At 44.4% G+C, this 17279-nt stretch overlaps 3 protein-coding genes across 4 annotated transcripts in view; all 3 read right to left on the reverse strand.

Annotated features, from left to right (window-relative positions):
• Window positions 1-13708, reverse strand: part of KIR3DL2 (killer cell immunoglobulin-like receptor, three domains, long cytoplasmic tail, 2) — a 55954-nt gene extending 42246 nt beyond the window's left edge. Inside the window, 1 exon segment of the mRNA NM_001098089.1 lies at window positions 13675-13708. Within this exon segment, the coding sequence (NP_001091558.1) occupies window positions 13675-13708 (34 nt within the window).
• KIR3DS1 (killer cell immunoglobulin-like receptor, three domains, short cytoplasmic tail, 1) overlaps window positions 1-17279 on the reverse strand; it is a 154830-nt gene that overhangs the window by 101153 nt on the left and 36398 nt on the right.
• LOC132342884 (killer cell immunoglobulin-like receptor 3DL1) lies at window positions 1378-11820 on the reverse strand. 2 transcript variants are annotated; one of them, XM_059877648.1, is made up of 6 exons: window positions 10853-11820; window positions 6189-6239; window positions 5328-5450; window positions 4575-4627; window positions 4335-4463; window positions 1378-3077 (listed from the first exon to the last, which is right to left on the reverse strand). In XM_059877648.1, exons 1-5 carry the CDS (start codon window positions 11604-11606, stop codon window positions 4341-4343), a joined length of 1104 nt encoding a protein of 367 aa, XP_059733631.1. In that variant the 5' UTR covers window positions 11607-11820; the 3' UTR covers window positions 1378-3077; window positions 4335-4340. The 2 variants fall into 2 exon arrangements, with proteins under 2 accessions (XP_059733631.1, XP_059733630.1); XM_059877647.1 differs by having other exon boundaries at window positions 1378-4463.

A 17279-nucleotide genomic window follows, 5' to 3' on the forward strand; every position in this document is an offset into this window, starting at 1 on the left:
TGTCTCCAGGCAGGGCTCAGGAGGCATCTCAGCCCAGACCTGAGGTCTCAGCTCTTTTTCTGCCTAGTCTGACTGCCTGTTCTAGAGGGTGGGACCCAGGTTCTCGTCCTGAGTCAGTCCTGGACAGTCTGGCTCCAAATAGGACTCAGAACTTTATTTTCCCAGTCCCCTCCAGAAATGGAATTTACTTCTCATCTTCAGTCAGTTCATAAATTATCACAGAGCACCTACTCTGTACCAGGCATTGATGCTACACAACAGAAATACACCCATGACCCAGGTAAACCCATCTTCTGTAGGTTCTTGAAGAACTAAGATTCTGCAGAATGAGGGCATCAAATGCTAATAATCAATTATTTTTATAAAAGAAGAAACAAGAAAATAACTGGGTTCCATGTCTACACTCTAAACATTTTAAAAAATGAAGCTCCTGAACTCTGGTCCAAGCACTTCATGGCAAAAAAAGAAAATAAAAATACTAGGGAAAAAGTGGAAACAGTGACAGATTTTCTTTTCTTGGGCTCCAAAATTGCTGTGGACAATGACAGCAGCCATGAAATTAAAAGACCCTTCTCCTTTGATGAAAAGCTGTGACAAACCTAGACACTGTATTAGAAAGTGCTGTGCCAACAAAGGTCCTTATAGTCAAAGCTATGGTTTTTCCAGTATGCATATATATGTGAGAGTTGGGCATAAAGAAGGCTGAGCACTGAAGAACACGTTTTTAGCCTATAATGCTGGGGAAGACTTTTGAGACTCTCATGAACAGCAAGGAGATCAGACCGATCAATCCTAAAGGAAATCAACCCTGAGAATATTCATTGGTAGGACTGATGCTAAAGCTGAAGCTGCAATAATTTGACCACATGATGCAAAGAACTGACTATTGGAAAAGACCCTGATGTTAGGAAAGATTGAGGGCAAGAGGAGAAGAGGGCGACAGAGGATGAGATGGTTGGATGACATCAAGACCCAATGGACTTGAGTTTGAGCAAGCTCTTGGAGATAGTGAAGGACAGAGAAGCATGGCATGCTGCAGTCGATGGGGTTGCAAAAGTCACATATGACAGTGACCAAACAATAACAACAACGTCTACACTACTTGAGAGAATAGCAGCTTGAGGAGCTGGAGAGCCATGGGTAGGATCAGGTACATTCTAGAGAGAAAAGAACATTCCATAAAACTCTGGGACACAGGGGCTTACTGAAGGGGACAGGGGGAGTTGATGTGGTCATGTACAGTGCTGTCCACTGTTCAAGGATGATGATTTTATTTTTAAGAAAAAATGGAATATATAAGCAAGAAACTGTATGATAAGAAAACTTTATGAAGGGCATATTATATTAGCTTTTGTAGAGAAAAGGGAAATGAGAGTATAAATTTAATTTTTTTAATTAAAAATAAATAATTTTGACCTTCAATTATTCTGATATGGGTGTGTCAACCAGCATTCTAAATGATTTATGTGGATTTTTCTTATGAAAATTGCCCCTTAATAAGGCAAAAACCCATTAACAAGTGATGGAAATGATAGTGTCTACCTTTGTGTCTACTTTCAATTGGGAGTACAAAAGGAACTTGTTGAGTCTGAGTGTTCTCAGAAGAGCTGATATGAGAGAGCACACAAATGTTAAATGGCCCATTTTCCGTGTGTGTGTGTGTGGTGTAATTGTACCAGTATCATTTGGAGGGAAGAAAAGGTGAGAGCTGAGATTGGGGGTGGGGGTCAACTCTGGAGGACCATGAACAGGATTGAATTTAGATAGAAGAGTTTGGAGTTTGCCCTGAAGATGTGGGCACCATGGAAGGATTGGGGGCAGAAAGCAGATTCTGAAATGTGAGTTAGAAAGATGAAATGTGGAGGGTGAACTGGAGATGGGAGTATGGGTCTGGAGCTCAGAACCCAGGGAGATTGTGGCTGGAATCCAGGTGTGGCTGTGGGTGGACTCTGTGGATGGAGAAGACAGCAGAGGCCAGGGGGACCCTGGGGGCTGAATTCTTTTACTGTGTGATTGAATATGAGATGTAAGAGTCAAGGTGTTGAGTGTGACCTTCAGCGATGCCCTTAGAGAACTGGTGAACCAAGGGGTGGGCAAGAGAGGAGGCCTGGAGAGTTTTGCAAAGTACACTCTGCTCCCACAAGAAAGCACAACTCTTCCTCTTGGGCCCAGAGGGCAGGCTTTATTTCTCCCAGTGACAGGCCAATGTCTGTAAAAAGCAGATTGTGTCTCTGTCCCCTTGAGGGGAAGCATGTGAGTCATTTCTGTCTCTTCAAAGCATCCTTTGATGCTGCATGTTGCTCTCCTCTTCAACCAACAAAGACTCCAGGGTCAGACAAGAATGGTCCTTGTCAGAGTTCCTGATCAAGGACAGATGCATATATTAATACATATGATATACTTCCATGAAGCAAAATTTAAGAAAGACAGGAAATAGCCTGCTAAAGTCATCAACTGCCTCAGGAAGTGGTATTGCAACCACTGAAATCTATTGATCTATCTATGTGTCTATCTACATATCATCATGGAGAATGAAATGCGAACCACTCCAGTATTCTTGCTTGGAGAATCCCATGGACAGAGCACCCTATAAGGTTTCAGTACAAAGGGTCACAAAGAGTTGGACATGACCGAGCGACTAAACACATGTATCATCTATCTATCCAGTTTCACAGAGTTATAATTGACATAGAGCCGTGTGGTATCCAAGGTAATGACCTGACTTACATATATTATGAAATGATTGCACGTTCAGATATATCACACAGCAGTGTGGTATATGCTGTCTCACAGTAGCAACACAGAAGCCCCAGCATGTCTTCACTTCTAGCAATCCTGACATTTCTCTTGGTAAAACAGTTCTTGGGTGATTTAGTTCTAAGCCAGGGGAAAGATCACATGCACAACCTCAGGGAGCAACTAAGGCTCCGTGGAGCTTGATTTTCATCCCATTTGCCAGCTCAGTTCACACCAGGGTCCTCATGGTGTTATGCTCTTCAGCCCTCCTCTTCGTTGAGCCAAGCCATATTGTGCCAACAGTTGATAATTTAAAAGGCATAAGATTCTCAAATCCTTTGCTTTGGTGAAAAGAAGCAAAAAAGAAAAAAATGAACAAATATCGATGGATTAACACAACACATGCAAAGCCTCCCTGGGGCAAGTTTTCCCTCTCCAGCCCTTCAGTGATCTGGAGTGGAATGTCCAGTAAAATTCTCTGTGATGACAGGACTTTTTAAACATCTGCTCTGAACAACACCATAGCACCTGGGCACATGACGCTACTGAGCACTTGAAATGTGGTGGATGTGAGTGAGGAACTGAATGCTTTACTTCATATACATGTAGAGTCATTGTACAGCGTGGCTGGGTAACTACTTTATTGGCCACTGAGGATCCAGACTGAAGGAGATTTTGTTATCATGTTTCTACCCTTGGAACCCAATACCCTCAGGGCACACAGCTGGGAAAGGTTGAGGGGGCTTCTCCAATGGCTCAGTGATAATGAATCCGCCTTCCAGTGCAAGAGACATGAGAGACGTGGGTTCAATCCCTGGGTCAAGAAGATCCCCTTGAGAAGGGAATGGCAACCCACTCCAGTATCCTTGCCTAGAGCATCCCATGGACAGAAGAGTCTAATGAGCTACACACCATCCATGGCTTTGCAAAGAGTCAGATATGACTGAATCGCCTTAGCACGCACACACACAGCCTCACATGGCTAGTGCCACCACACTGGATATCTCAAACAGGATATACTTCATCTTTTTAAAAGCCATCTAGCATTGATTTTATTATTCTTCATGGAAAGCATTTTATTTTAAATACAACAGTGTGCACATGTCAATCTTAAACTTCCAATCTATCTCTCCCCCCACCCTTCCCCTCTGTAACTCTAAGATTGTTCTCTAAGTCTACACGTCTGTTTCTCTCTTGTATTACTGAATAGACATTTTATTTATTTATTTTTTAACTGAATAACTTGAAGAATCAACTGGCAAATTTTTTTATGCTTTCTTGGAATTTTAGAAAAAGTAGGATGATCATAGTAACCTACCCAGATGGGTGATTGATTATACCTTCTCCCCAAATGCTGAGATAGATAAAAGGGAGTCCTAAAATAGCCAGGAGATTACTAAGAGGTTGTGGGATTTTTGAAGACGATCCTATAATTCTTGGACTGCACTGTTACCTTAGAGTTGCTGGGCTGCTTTGGAGGAGGAGAAGGAGTGTCCATGGAGGAACCGCTTAAAAAAGAGAACTAAGTCCTCGATTTGTAACACTCTATGTGCTCACAGCCCGGGGCCAGGTCAGGGCTCAGCATGGTTGTGGTTTACCTTGAATTATTCATAGATAACGGGCTCGGTGAAGGGGTGCATGGGGCTCAGGGGAGCGGAAGTGAACAGTCTCTCGGAGAGGGTCCCATGGTTCAAGTGGGCGTATATCACGTCTTCTGCTGCAGGATCCTGAGAGGAAGGAGGTGTGAATGATGGACTGAGATGTGATCTTCAGAGGCTGGGGCATTGGGCATTGGAAGGGCTCAGGCTATGGCAAGGGTTTGGCCTTGGAGGACTCACCTCGCCGTTCACTGTTTGGCCTTCATTGGGCTCTCCTTCCATGACGGCAACATCTGTGAATGGAAGAGAATCAAGGCTCTTCGAGGTGGAGGCAGTTATTCCAGACCTCCGTATCTTTGATGGGGATATCAAAGCCAGAAAAAGGCAGGGGTATACCCCAGGTGTAGAGACTGTCTACTACACACACACACACCCAAACAGCCATATACAAGCCCAGCCATTCATGGACTGTCTCATGAACCTGTGCAAACCCATGGACCCATCCTACATCTTCTGTTATGGACTACCCTTTTCTGTGTAACAGCAGATTCCCAAGATCATGTAGGGAATAAGAACAGATGGCTGTGGTTGAAGGGAAGAACAGGGCTCAGAATGTCCCTCGTGGCCCAGGTATTAAGACCCCTTCGTCCAGTGCAGGGGGTGCAGGCTCTATTCCTGGTGGGAGAACTATGATCCCACCTGCCTTGAAGCAACTAAGCCCCAAGAGCCCACGAGCTCTGGAGCCTTGAACTGCACCACAGCACCACAATGAGGATCCCCCATGCTGCAGCCAAGACCTGATGCAGCCAAGAATAAATCAGCACATATTTTCATGAAAAGAACAGGGTTCCATGGGTCTCTGGAGGATGTTCCATCAGGGATCTCAACACTGGAAATCAGTTTAAACCTACAGGAAGTGAAAATGCCATTCTCTGCTGTGAACCCACCTCCCACTGGGTCAGATGATGCTGAGCTCGCCACCTTCAGACTTACTATTTTGGGTAGAAAACCAGTGACAGACAAGAGCAGCGAGGATGATGCTGGTAGAGGTGAAGGCTATGACAAGCCCAAGGCCAATGTACCACGTGCTGGAGTGTTCTTGATGAAGAAGTGCTTCTACCAACAAGCAAACAGAAGAAAATATGGTTATTTTTTGAGTAGGCTGTGCCCCTACACACTGGATTTATTGTATCCTTGTGTCAAACTGTCAGCATCTGTCAACCTGATCAGTTATGGTCTCCACTTCCCAGGAAGTACCAAAGCATCCAGGAGAGATGCTAGCAGTGGATAAAGTAAAGAGGCTGTGCAAGACCAGCTGAGGTCTGAATCAAGGTCTCCTGGGCATCGAAGCAGTTATTGTCTGCTGCCCCGTGTGACAAGGCATGGCATTTTTTCATGAATGGAGACCACGTTAATGCATTTCCCCTCCATCCACATAGACCTGGAATGGAATCGTCAAGAAGACATGACACTTACATATCTGAACTGTGGAATGTTTAGTTCATAAAACACTAATGGAGAAATAACACATATTTAAGGTGCTCCCTAAAATTCTCCCCTTGTCCTCCCACATCCATCCCCAAAGATCCTGGTGGAGGGAAGGTAAGCATCTCCCTTAAGCATAGGATCAGGTCACTCTGATCCACTTTGTCCAGTTTAGAAATTCTCAGTCCCTGAGCATGAGAAGCTCAATGCCCGCTGTGGGTCTCCTGCAGACCATGTTCTCAAGTGCTAACTTAACAGGGACGTTGAGGAGCCCAAAGTCACAGAGCTGGGAGGTGGCAGAGCCAACACTCACACAGGAACCCTCTGTCTTCTCAGAAATTTGCTGAGATAGGAGACCGTCTTGCTTACCTTCTGTGGTGTGTGGATACATGGTTGATGGGCAAGTACTTGTAGTGGATCCTAGGAGAAAAAAGACAGAGGTGAACAAGTAACCTTCCTCATACTGACTGAATGAGGACTATTCTTTCTGGAAGGTTGACCTCCTGCTTGTCGTTGACTCTGTCATCTCTCAGAGCACTGATGGGGGAGGGGAGAGCTTCTGGTTCCTCCCTGTAAATGCATTGAGTAGACCCTCCATCCTGGAGATGTGACAGTGAAAGGATGTGGGAAGGATATGCCCGATGGTGAAAGATAGATGTAAACTAGAGACATTCTCTTTGCTCTGGGAATGAGTGTTTATGCTCCTTAACTGGGAAATCACCTGTATGTCAGAGGTGCTTCTGGGAAAAGACTAAGAGCAAGAAGCCAATGCAATCTCTGATTTTCCCAAATCAGCCCAGCCTCTCCTCCCTCTGGGTCTACCCTGACTTTTTTATTTATTGCCTGGATAGACAGGATTCTGATGTGGAGCATCCATACTGGAGGTGGAAGAGGGTTGAGATCCCATCTACCATCTCTCTTCCTCTCTGGTTCTCATTGCCTCCATTTCTCCAGAAGCCCTAAGTTTCCCCTGACACCAGCACGGAGCCCTTGAGATAGAGCTCAGTGTTAGAGTAAGATGTTATGGAAAAACCCAAATGGACTTCTTGGCCTACGCAATGTGATTTAGTGCATTGTGAAGCATGGGAATCTTCTTAGGGTTCTGGAGACAAGAATATTGGAGTGGGTTGCCATTTCCTCTCTAGGGGACTATGTGTGTCCAAACTCTTCACTATGACCCATCAGTCTTGGTGGCCCTGCATGACATGGCTGATAGCTCCATTGAGTTACACAAGCCCCTTCACCAGGACAAGGCTGTGATACATGAAGCGGAGATAGTGATGGACAGAGGAGTCTCTCATGCTGCAGTCCAGGGGATCGCTAAGAATTGGACACAGCTTAGCGACAGCAAGCTGGAACAGCAACAAGAAAGCATGGGCCAGGAAGAGGTTCCTCACCTGTGACAGACAGGAACAGTGGGTCGCTGGAATCTGACCACGAGTAGGAAGAGCAAGTGAAGGAGCCGTAGAACCTGTAGACAGTGCTGTGGGCTGGGGTCCCAGGACCCAGAGGGAACTCTGCCTGGAGTACTCCATGGGGGCCCCGCCCTCCAGCGAGTGGGCACCCAAGGTTGTCCCCCTCCCTGAGCAAATGGAACTGGTCAAAGGCGCTCTTGGAGCTGCAGACCAAGGTCACGTTCTCTCCTGACCTCACCACGGGCCCCCCCTGGGCTGAGAGAGAGGGTTTTTTGGACAGACCTGGAAGAGGGAGACCTTGATCTTAGAACACAAAGTAACTCTAGTCTTAAGTATAGGACTAACCGGAAGTATGCAATAAGAGAAGCACTGCAATGCAAAGGCCTCCCACCACTAGGAGAGAAAGACCCACGGTAATGGACACCCAGCACAGGGAAAAATTCAAAAATAACTTTAAATATGGGGTGTCATTTAAAATCCTTTTTAAAAAAAATTAATACTTTTTAAAATGGAGTGTCATTTAGTGTCCTTTTTTTTAATATGTCTCCAGAACTGAGATTTTTGTTTTATTTTTTAAATATAAAGTCATTTATTTTAATTGGAGGCTAATTACTTTACAATACTATATTTGTTTTGCTATACATCAACATGAATCCGCCATGGGTGTACATGTGTTCCCCATCCTGAACCCCTCCTCCCACCTCCCTCCCCATACCATCCCTCTGGGTCATCCCAGTGCACCAGCCCTGAGCATCCTGTATCATGCATCAAACCTGGACTGGCGATTCGTTTCACATATGATATCATACATGTTTCAATGCCATTCTCCCAAATCATCCCACCCTCGCCCTGTCCCACAGAGTCCAAAAGACTGTTCTATACATCTGTGTTTCTTTTGCTGTCTCACATACAGGGTTATCATTACCATCTTTCTAAATTCCATACATATGCGTTAGTATACTGTATTGGTGTTTTTCTTTCTGGCTTACTTCACTCTGTATAATAGGCTCCAGTTTCATCCACCTCATTAGAACTCATTCAAATGTATTCTTTTTAATGGCTGAGTAATACTCCATTGTGCATATGTACCACAGCTTTCTTATCCATTCATCTGCTGATGGACATCTAGGTTGCTTCCATGTCCTGGCTATTATAAACAGTGCTGCAATGAACATTGGGGTACACGTGTCTCTTTTCCTTCTGGTTTCCTCAGTGTGTATGCCCAGCAGTGGGATTCCTGGGTCGTATGGCAGTTCTATTTCTAGTTTTTTTAAAGGAATCCCTACACTGTTCTCCCTAAAGTCAGGAACAAGACAAGGGTGCCCACTTTCAACAGTACTATTCAACATAGTTTTGGAAGTTTTGGCCATAGCAATCAGAGCAGAAAAAGAAATAAAAGAATCCAAATTGGAAAAGAAGAAATAAAACTCTCACTGTTTGCAGATGACATGATCCTCTACATAGAAAACCCTAAAGACTCCACCAGAAAATGACTAGAGCCAATCAAGGAATATAGTAAAGTTGCAGGATATAAAATTAACACACAGAAATCCCTTGCATTCCTATACACTAATAATGAGAAAATAGAAAGAGAAGTTAAGGAAACAGTTCCATTCACCATTGCAATGAAAAGAATAAAATACTTAGGAATATATCTACATAAAGAAACAAAAGGCCTATATATAGAAAACTATAAAACACTGGTGAAAGAAACCAATGAGGACACAAATAGATGGAAAAATATACTGTGGTCATGGATTGGAAGAATCAATATAGTGAAAATGAGTATACTACCCAAAACAATCTATAGATTAAATGCAATTCCTATCAAGCTATCAAGGGCATTTTTCACAGAGCTAGAACAAATAATTTCACAATTTATATGGAAATACAAAAAACCTCAAATAGCCAAAGCAATCATGAGAAAGAAGAATGGAATTGGAGGAATCACCCTGCCTGACTTCAGGCTCTACTACAAAGCCACAGTCATCAAGACAGTATGGTACTGGCACAAAGACAGAAATATAGCTCAATGGAACAAAATAGAAAGCCCAGAGATAAATCCACACACTTATGCACACCTTATCTTTGACAAAGGAGGCAAGAATATACAACGGAGAAAAGACAATCTCTTTAACAAATGGTGCTGGGAAAACTGGTCAACCACTTGTAAAAGAACGAAACTAGAACACTTTCTAACACCATACACAAAAATAAACTCAAAATGGATTAAAGATCTAAACATAAGACCAGAAACTATAAAACTCTTAGAGGAGAACATGGGCAAAACACTCTCCAACATACATCACAGCAGGATCCTCTATGACCCACCTCCCAGAATATTGGAAATAAAAGCAAAAATAAACAAATGGGACCAAATTAAACTTAAAAGCTTCTGCACAACAAACAAAACTATAAGCAAGGTGAAAAGACAGCCTTCAGAATGGGAGAAAATAATAGCAAATGCAGCAACTGACAAAGAATTAATCTCAAAAATAGACAAGCAACTCCTGCAGCTCAATTCCAGAAAAATAAACGACCCAATCAAAAAATGGACCAAAGAACTAAGCAGACATTTCTCCAAAGAAGACATACAGATGGCTAACAAACACATGAAAAGATGCTCAACATCACTCATTATCAGAGAAATGCAAACCAAAACCACAATCAGGAACCATTTCATGCAGTCAGAATGGCTGCGATCTAAAAGTCTACAAGCAATAAATGCTGGAGAGAGTATGGAGAAAAGGGAACCCTCTTACACTTTTGGTGGGAATGGCAAATTAGTAATATCCTTTAAAAAAAAAAGAATATATGTATATGAAGAGCTGAATCATTCTGTTGTACAACAGAAATTAACAACATCTTAAATCAACTAAACTTCAACAAAAATAAATACGAAAAAATAGATTTAAAAGATCAACCAGATTGGGCTGCTCTTGAAAAACGTAACCTACTAACTACTGCTGGGACCGTCAGAAAACATGGTATTGACCCAGAAGCAGACATTATGGAGTGGAAATTGCCAGAATCTCACAGGATCTTTGACCACCTCAATCTTGAGGTAGTGTTCAATGCTGCCCTGCACGACCCCAGGGCCTGGACATGACTCCTTAGTGGGAGGGTTGGAGGGACCACTTCCCCCTCTTTGTGCAGAAGGATGCGTTAAACCACAAAGCTGAGCAACTTCAGGGTGTCAACCTCCATCTCGATCACCTAGGGGCCAGACTGCAAGGGCGTCTGGTATCACAGTGTGCTGCTGACAGAGCAAGGGAGCTCTGATATGAAAGTGGAAAACCAACCCCTTACCAACCATCGTTGGCTGCCTGAGCAGGGAATTGTCTGGGTCCCTGCTCTGGTACATTTTTCTCCATTAGTCGTTCTTTCACATTCTTGCTCCTTCACTCAATCACCAGCTGTGTCTTCTCCTTAGCACATGGCAGGGACTCTGTTCTCTTTTCCCTTCCGCTTTCACACCGCCTCTCTCTCTGGTTTGTTCCCTCTCCCGAGTGTGAGTGTCTCTGCATGCCTGTCATTCTCTCCCAGGACTGATGCTGGACTAGACACCAGACCGTCTGTGACACAGAGAGCAGAACAGACTGGTTTGGCCACACTCACCTTTGATGACAATGTCCACAGGATCGCTGGGAGCTGACCACACATAGGGGGAACGTCTGAGAGAGCCGTAGCATCTGTAGGTGCCCGCACTCGCCAAAGTCATGGGGCCAATGACAAAGTCAGCTGGGGCATGCCCACGAGTGAGCATCTCTTCACGTCTCTGGAAATGCCCTGTGCTGTTTTCTTGGTGCAGGAAAAACTTGTCAAACAACAGTGGTGAGTGACAGCGGATGATCACATTCTCTCCCACATGCATGAGGGGGCCAGGGTGGGCTGAGATGGAGGGTTTTGTGAACACACCTAGGAGCAAAGAGGTTGTGAGCTTCAGTGAGTCACCCCACCTCAGTGCTTCCCCTGACATCTGAAAGTGTGAAAAATGTCCCCGTGAACCATCAAAGTCAATTACCCTTCCTGTGTGTTTTGTTGCATTTTCTTTAGCCTTGTTCTCAGGTTGTGGCTCATGCTTTTCTGTTTCTCTTTGCTCAAGACCTCCAGCCTCTTCTGTGTTTATTCTAAACTGTTTAGCTGTTGGATCTGCTCTCAGCTTCATGCATGCATACTCAGACTCTTCAGTCCTGTCAAACTCTCTACAACCCCATGAACCATAGCCTGCTAGGCTCCTCTGTCCATAGGATTCTCCAGGCGAGAATTCTGGAGTGGGTGGCCATGCTCTCAGCTTTGTCCTGTCCCTAATACGTGTGGTGGGGAGCTGGGTGATTCTGACGATGCAGTCCCTGTCTCTGTTCACACTCATCTAGAATGTGGGTGATGACTGGCAGGAGATTGGAAAGGAGGTGGAGAAAAAAGGGAACATTTCCCCATCTGTGACCCCACCTCATGCCTCTGGAGACATTCCTGGGACTCCTCCCTGGGGCTCCAGCTCCTTCATATGGGATTACAGCTACCTACTGGGTGGCAGGTGCTGGATCAGGGTCATGCCCCATCCTCCCTGGTGGCAGGCAGTGGCAGCATCCTGTCTAACTAATGCCTTAGGGAGGCTCCTCCTTCCTTTGCCGGAGCACCCCATCTATTCAACACCCTGGGTTTAAACTCTTAGAGTGGGTCTCTTTCCTGGTTCGTTCCTGGCTGGAAATCCTGAGTAAATCTTGGACCACATAAGGAACTTGGACCTAGGAGGGGATGGCCTGCATAGATGGCTGTCCCGGGCTGGGCTGGACACCCCCTACCTGTGACCACAATCTGCAGGGGGTCACTGCTTCTGGAAAACACAGTGAGAGACCTGGAGAATCCAGAACATGTGTAGGACCCGGCATGTTCTCTGGTCACCGGGCCAAGCGTGAAGGTGTTGAAATGATTTCCATGGAGCTCGGGCAAACTTGTCCCATCTGTTTTGAACAGTCTGAATCTCTTAAGTGGAGAATGGAAGTGACACTGAAGAGTCACAGTCTGTCCTAAGGGAACCATGGGGCTTGGCCAGGCTGACAAAGAGGGCTTGTCATATTCACCTAGGAGAGAAGGAGGCACAGGGTATGAAAGGAAAATAAGAATGGTCCCCTCTCCCCACTGGTCTTGTTGGAGTGCTTCCCCTTCAATTCTTCCAAGGCACCAACCCTAAAGTGCATCACCCTGATACTCAAGGGCACCTGGGGCTTGAGGACAGGCAGAGACACAGTCAACCCAGGACAGACATCACAGAGATTCTAAGAATATGATTCTCAGCAGTGATTCTTATCAGGACAAGAAGAACTCCTTGGGTTGACAAAATGTTGAAAACTCTCTCAGAACACAAAACACTGGGGATTCCTGGGTGGTCCGGTCATTAGGACTCAGCACTTTCTCTGCCAAGGGCCCGGGTTGAATCCCTAATCATGGAACTGAGATCCTGCACGCTGTGCGATGCAGGCAAAAGAAAACATCACACACACACACAAAAAACTGATGAATTGAAAAGAAGGGAGAGGGCTTCCCTGTTGGATTTGCTGTAGCTCAAATGGTAAAGAAACTTCTGGCAATGCAGGAAATCAGAGTTCATTCCCCAGGTAGAGAAGATCCCCTGGAGAAGGAAATGGCAACCCCATCCAGTATTCTTGCCTGGAGAATCCCATGGACAGAGGAGCCTGCTGAGCTACAGTCTGTGGGGTCACAAAAAGTTGGACATGACTGAGCGACTAACAGTAACACAGGTAACAAGTGAAAGAACCACTTGACTGAAAAGAAGGAAATAAAGCTTGAACGTGGCTCCTTTGTTAGCTAACCTACATCTAATGTGTGACAAGGTCCAGGTAGCCCTGCCTGATAACCAGACCTTTCCCTGGGGTCAGGTCCAGCGGGCATCCTGCAGATCCTGTTGTTAAGGGCCGGTTGGAGATGCCATGAGCCACCTTGTAGGGGATGGTCTGTGAGGTGCAGCTTCTTGCATCCCTCTCATGATATAATTGGCATTCAGTGGGCCTAGCTCCCAGCTCCCAGACTTCACACTGTGCCTTCAGGTCCAGAGTTCAGAGCTGGGCTAACCTCTGGGGAGAGTGAAGATGACTATCAAGGCCAATAGGAGGACCAGGGATCCACAGGGCACACGGCTCTCACTGTACTCACAGGGGTCTCACCCTGATCCCCCAGTGTCATCTGCCTCAGCCCCAACTGCTCTTCTCAACAGAGAAATAAGGGATGGGAAGGACTCACCCACAGCTGCCCAGATCCTGAGACTTACACAGAACCCTAGGAAAAAAAACTACGTCAGAGATGGCTTGCCTCCATAGACCCCATGCTCTTTGCACCCTCATGCAGGGAACCTGGTCAGTGATGCAAGGACCCCCCGATTTCCACCATAACCCTCTCCAACCGTGTCTTTCTGGACTCACCGAGACTCAGGAGGCTGAGGAGTGTGGGGCACATGGCTCTGCTTCTGTGAGACAGGAGGCAGAACTGAGCAAAGCTGACAGAGTCACAGGATGCGGAAGACGGGCGGTGTTGTCGGTACAGTCAGCCTGGCTCATGTCACATGGGAAGATGGCCAGTCTCTTCTCATGCCAGGCATGGAAGTCTGACCTGAGCCACATCACGGAGCACACCTCATGACCCGATTGTCATTTTTTGTTTCCCTAAACACTGTAAACCTAAGAGGATTCAGACAGATCCTGCTGCATTTAGGAAGTAGAAATGGTGATTCAGTGTATACCATGCAGGATACTTTTCCCAAGCTCATGATAAATCTCATTAACCCTAACTCTTCAAAGAAGAGAAATCACATGTTCCTACATCATATGTCAGGCTCAGTGCAGGTTGCCAATTAAAGACTCATTAATAGAGACTTCTATTCTGCACTCTTATGAGAGGACCAGACATGCATATTATGGCTCTTTGAAAATATTAAAAATTTCTACATTGTAATATATGTGATTAAAAAACTAACTGTTTAGTTTCAGGTGTACAACAAAGTGATTCATTTTTATATATACATGCATCTATTACTTTTCAAATTCTTTTCCCACTTAGGTAGTTACAGTATATTAAGTAGAATTCTCTGTTTTATAGAGTATGTCCTGGTGGTCATGCATTTTTAATATAGCCGTGTGTATATGTAAGTCCCAAACTTCCAATCTAACCTCCCCCTGACACAATCCCCCCTGGTAACCATAAGTTCATTCTCTGTGAGTCTGTTTTGTAAATAAGTTCATTTTTTTAGATGTCACAAATAAATGATATCATGTGATATTTGTCTTTTTCTGACTGTTCTTCATCTGAAATTATTTCGTGACTGTGAGTGGAAACTTTCCACACACAACACTCTCTATCTCTCTGTCTTCCCCCCTTTCCAATTTAAGGACCACACATGTACACAAAGATAATGTGTGTAAAGATGACTGTGGTGTTTTTTTGGAGAGGGGGATTTGTTCTGCCTGAAATGGTGGACAACCTTACTTCCTAGATACTCAAATGTACACAAAATATGTCAAGCCGAGACTTCCAAGCTTCAGAATGCTTGAGTGAGGTATGTGTCCACAACAATCAACTCCGAACTGGGGCAAAATGGCCCAGCTGTTTCAGGACTCCAAGGGCAGACATAGACCCAGTTCAGCTGTTGTTCATAGGGGAAAGAACCTCAGTAAGGGCAGCAATTTCAACCATTTTGCTGGCGGTGGGGGTCATTAAGATTAGTGATGCTTCCTAAGTAATAAATCTGGTCTCCTCTTGATCATTATGTATGTAATGGTGTAATAGTACAGTCACCCTTCTTAAAATTTCCTTTTATTTACTTAATATCATGTTTCAGAATTGATCTGCATTATTTGTCTTTCAGTTTGTGCATTTTTACTGCCATGTAATGTTTCATTGCAGATATAGAAACCACAAATTTTTAAAAATTAAAAAAATTATTGAAGTATAGTTCATTTCTGCTGTACAGCAAATTGATTCAGCTCGACGTATATATTCTTTTCCATTATGATTTAAGCCAAGATACTGAATAAAATTTCCTGTGCCATACTGTAGGACCTCATTCTTTATCCATTCTATGTATAAATAGATTTCATCTGCTAATCCCGAGCTCCCAGTCCTTCCCTCCTTGGCAACCACAAGCCTGTTCTCTATGTCTGCGAGTCTGTTCTTGTTTCATTGATATGTTCTTTTTAGATTCCACACATGGGTGATATCACAGAAAATTGTCTTTCTCTTTCTGTCAACTTCACTTAATATGTTAATCTCCAGGTTCATCCATGCTGCTGCAAATGGCATGATTTCATTTTTTTAATGTCTGAGTGATATTCCATTCTCTGTCTGTATAAGCATATACATCTTCTTTATCCATTCATCTGTTGATAGTCAATTAGGCTGTTTCCATGTCTTGGCTATTGTAAGTTTTGCTGCTATGAACATAGAGGTGCATGAATCTTTTCAAGGTATAGTTTTTTCCAGATATATGCTCATGACTGGCATTGTTGGATCATATGGAAACTCTGCTTTTACTTTTTTTGAGGAACTTCCATACTGTTTTCTACAGTGGCTGCACCAGTTTCCACTCCCCCCAACAGTAGAAGAGGGTTTCCCTCTTCTCCACACCCTCCAGCATCTATTATTCATCAACTGTCTAATGATGTCCATTCTGATCGGTATGAGGTGGTACCTCCTTGTAGTATCGATTTGCCTTTCCCTACTAATGAGCAATGCTGAGCATCTTTTCATATGCCTGTTGGCCATCTGCATATCTTCTTTTAAACTACAGATATCAATTGTGAGAGTAATGTCTATGGACTTTGTCTAAAATGAACGACACCTCTGCTAATGTCTCATGAATGTGTTCTGAGTCCAACCTCACGTTGTTTGTCAAGGGACAGAGTGATGAGGTCTTCAGGAAACGAATAGTGACTTTATTTGGAAAGCCAGCAGACCAATGAGATCGTGAACTTGTGCCCCAAAGAATCATCTTACCTGGGTTAGATGGGCTTTTTGGGGAGTGAGAGGGATGGTCAAACATTGTTTACTGAATGTAAAATAACTCTAGCCCATGGGGAAGAAAATTCCAAGGAGAAAAGAGAACAATACAGATGAAATACCTACGTGTGAACTCACACTTTCACACTTACACACACACACACTAAAAGAGGAGGAGGTGTGGCTGGTTGTTGCGGTGTTTTAATTAACTAATTAATGGCTGTGCTGGGTCATCAATCTGTGCACAGGCTTTCTCTATTTGCAGGAAGTGGGGGCTGCTCTTTGCAGTGTGCAGGGTCTCTCATCACCGTGGCTTCTCTTGTTGTGGAGCACCCGCTCTAGGCACATGGGCTTGTGCCCCAGGGGCTGAACTGCCCCGAGGCATGTGGAATCTTCCCATTCTCGGGATCAGGCCCATGTCCCTCACATAGGTAGGCAGATTCCAAACCAGTGGACCACCAGGGAAATCCTGTTGCAAGCTCTGTTTTTTTGTTTGTTTGTTTGTTTGTTTGCAAGCCTTAATTAATTAATTTAAATTTATTTATTTTAATTAGAGGCTAATTACTTTACGATATTTTATTGGGTTTGCCATACATCAACATGAATCCGCCACGGGTGTACACATGTTCCCAATCCTGAACCCCCCTCCCACCTCCCTCCCCATACCATCCCTCTGGGTCATCCCAGTGCACCTGCCCCAATCATCCTGTATCTTGCATCAAACCTGGACTGGTGATTTGTTTCTTATATGATATTATACATGTTTCAATGCCATTCTCCCAAATCGTCCCACCCTTGCCCTCTCCCACAGAGTCCAAAAGACCGTTCTATACATCTTTGTCTCTTTTGCTGTCTCACATACAGGGTTATTGTTACCATCTTTCTAAATTCCATACATATGCGTTAGTATACTGTATTGGTGTTTTTCTTTCTGGCTTACTTCACTCTGTATAATTGGCTCCAGGACAATTGCAATACTGTGATGGCTTCTGCCATACATCAACATGGATCAGCCATAGCTATACTTATGTCCCCT

The sequence above is a fragment of the Bos taurus genome, chromosome 18, assembly GCF_002263795.3.
Source record: "Bos taurus isolate L1 Dominette 01449 registration number 42190680 breed Hereford chromosome 18, ARS-UCD2.0, whole genome shotgun sequence".
In the NCBI taxonomy this organism is placed as follows: Eukaryota; Metazoa; Chordata; class Mammalia; order Artiodactyla; family Bovidae; genus Bos; species Bos taurus.

Coding starts and splice junctions, on each gene's coding strand:
- LOC132342884 (XM_059877648.1), bottom strand. CDS start 11,606: ATGAGTGTGAACAGAGACAGGGACTGCATCGTCAGAATCACCCAGCTC. Junction 6,240..10,852: donor TGTGGACATTGTCATCAAAG/GTGAGTGTGGCC, acceptor TTTTTCTCCTAG/GATCCACTACAAGTACTTGC. Junction 5,451..6,188: donor GTATCCACACACCACAGAAG/GTAAGCAAGACG, acceptor GCTTGTTGGTAG/AAGCACTTCTTCATCAAGAA.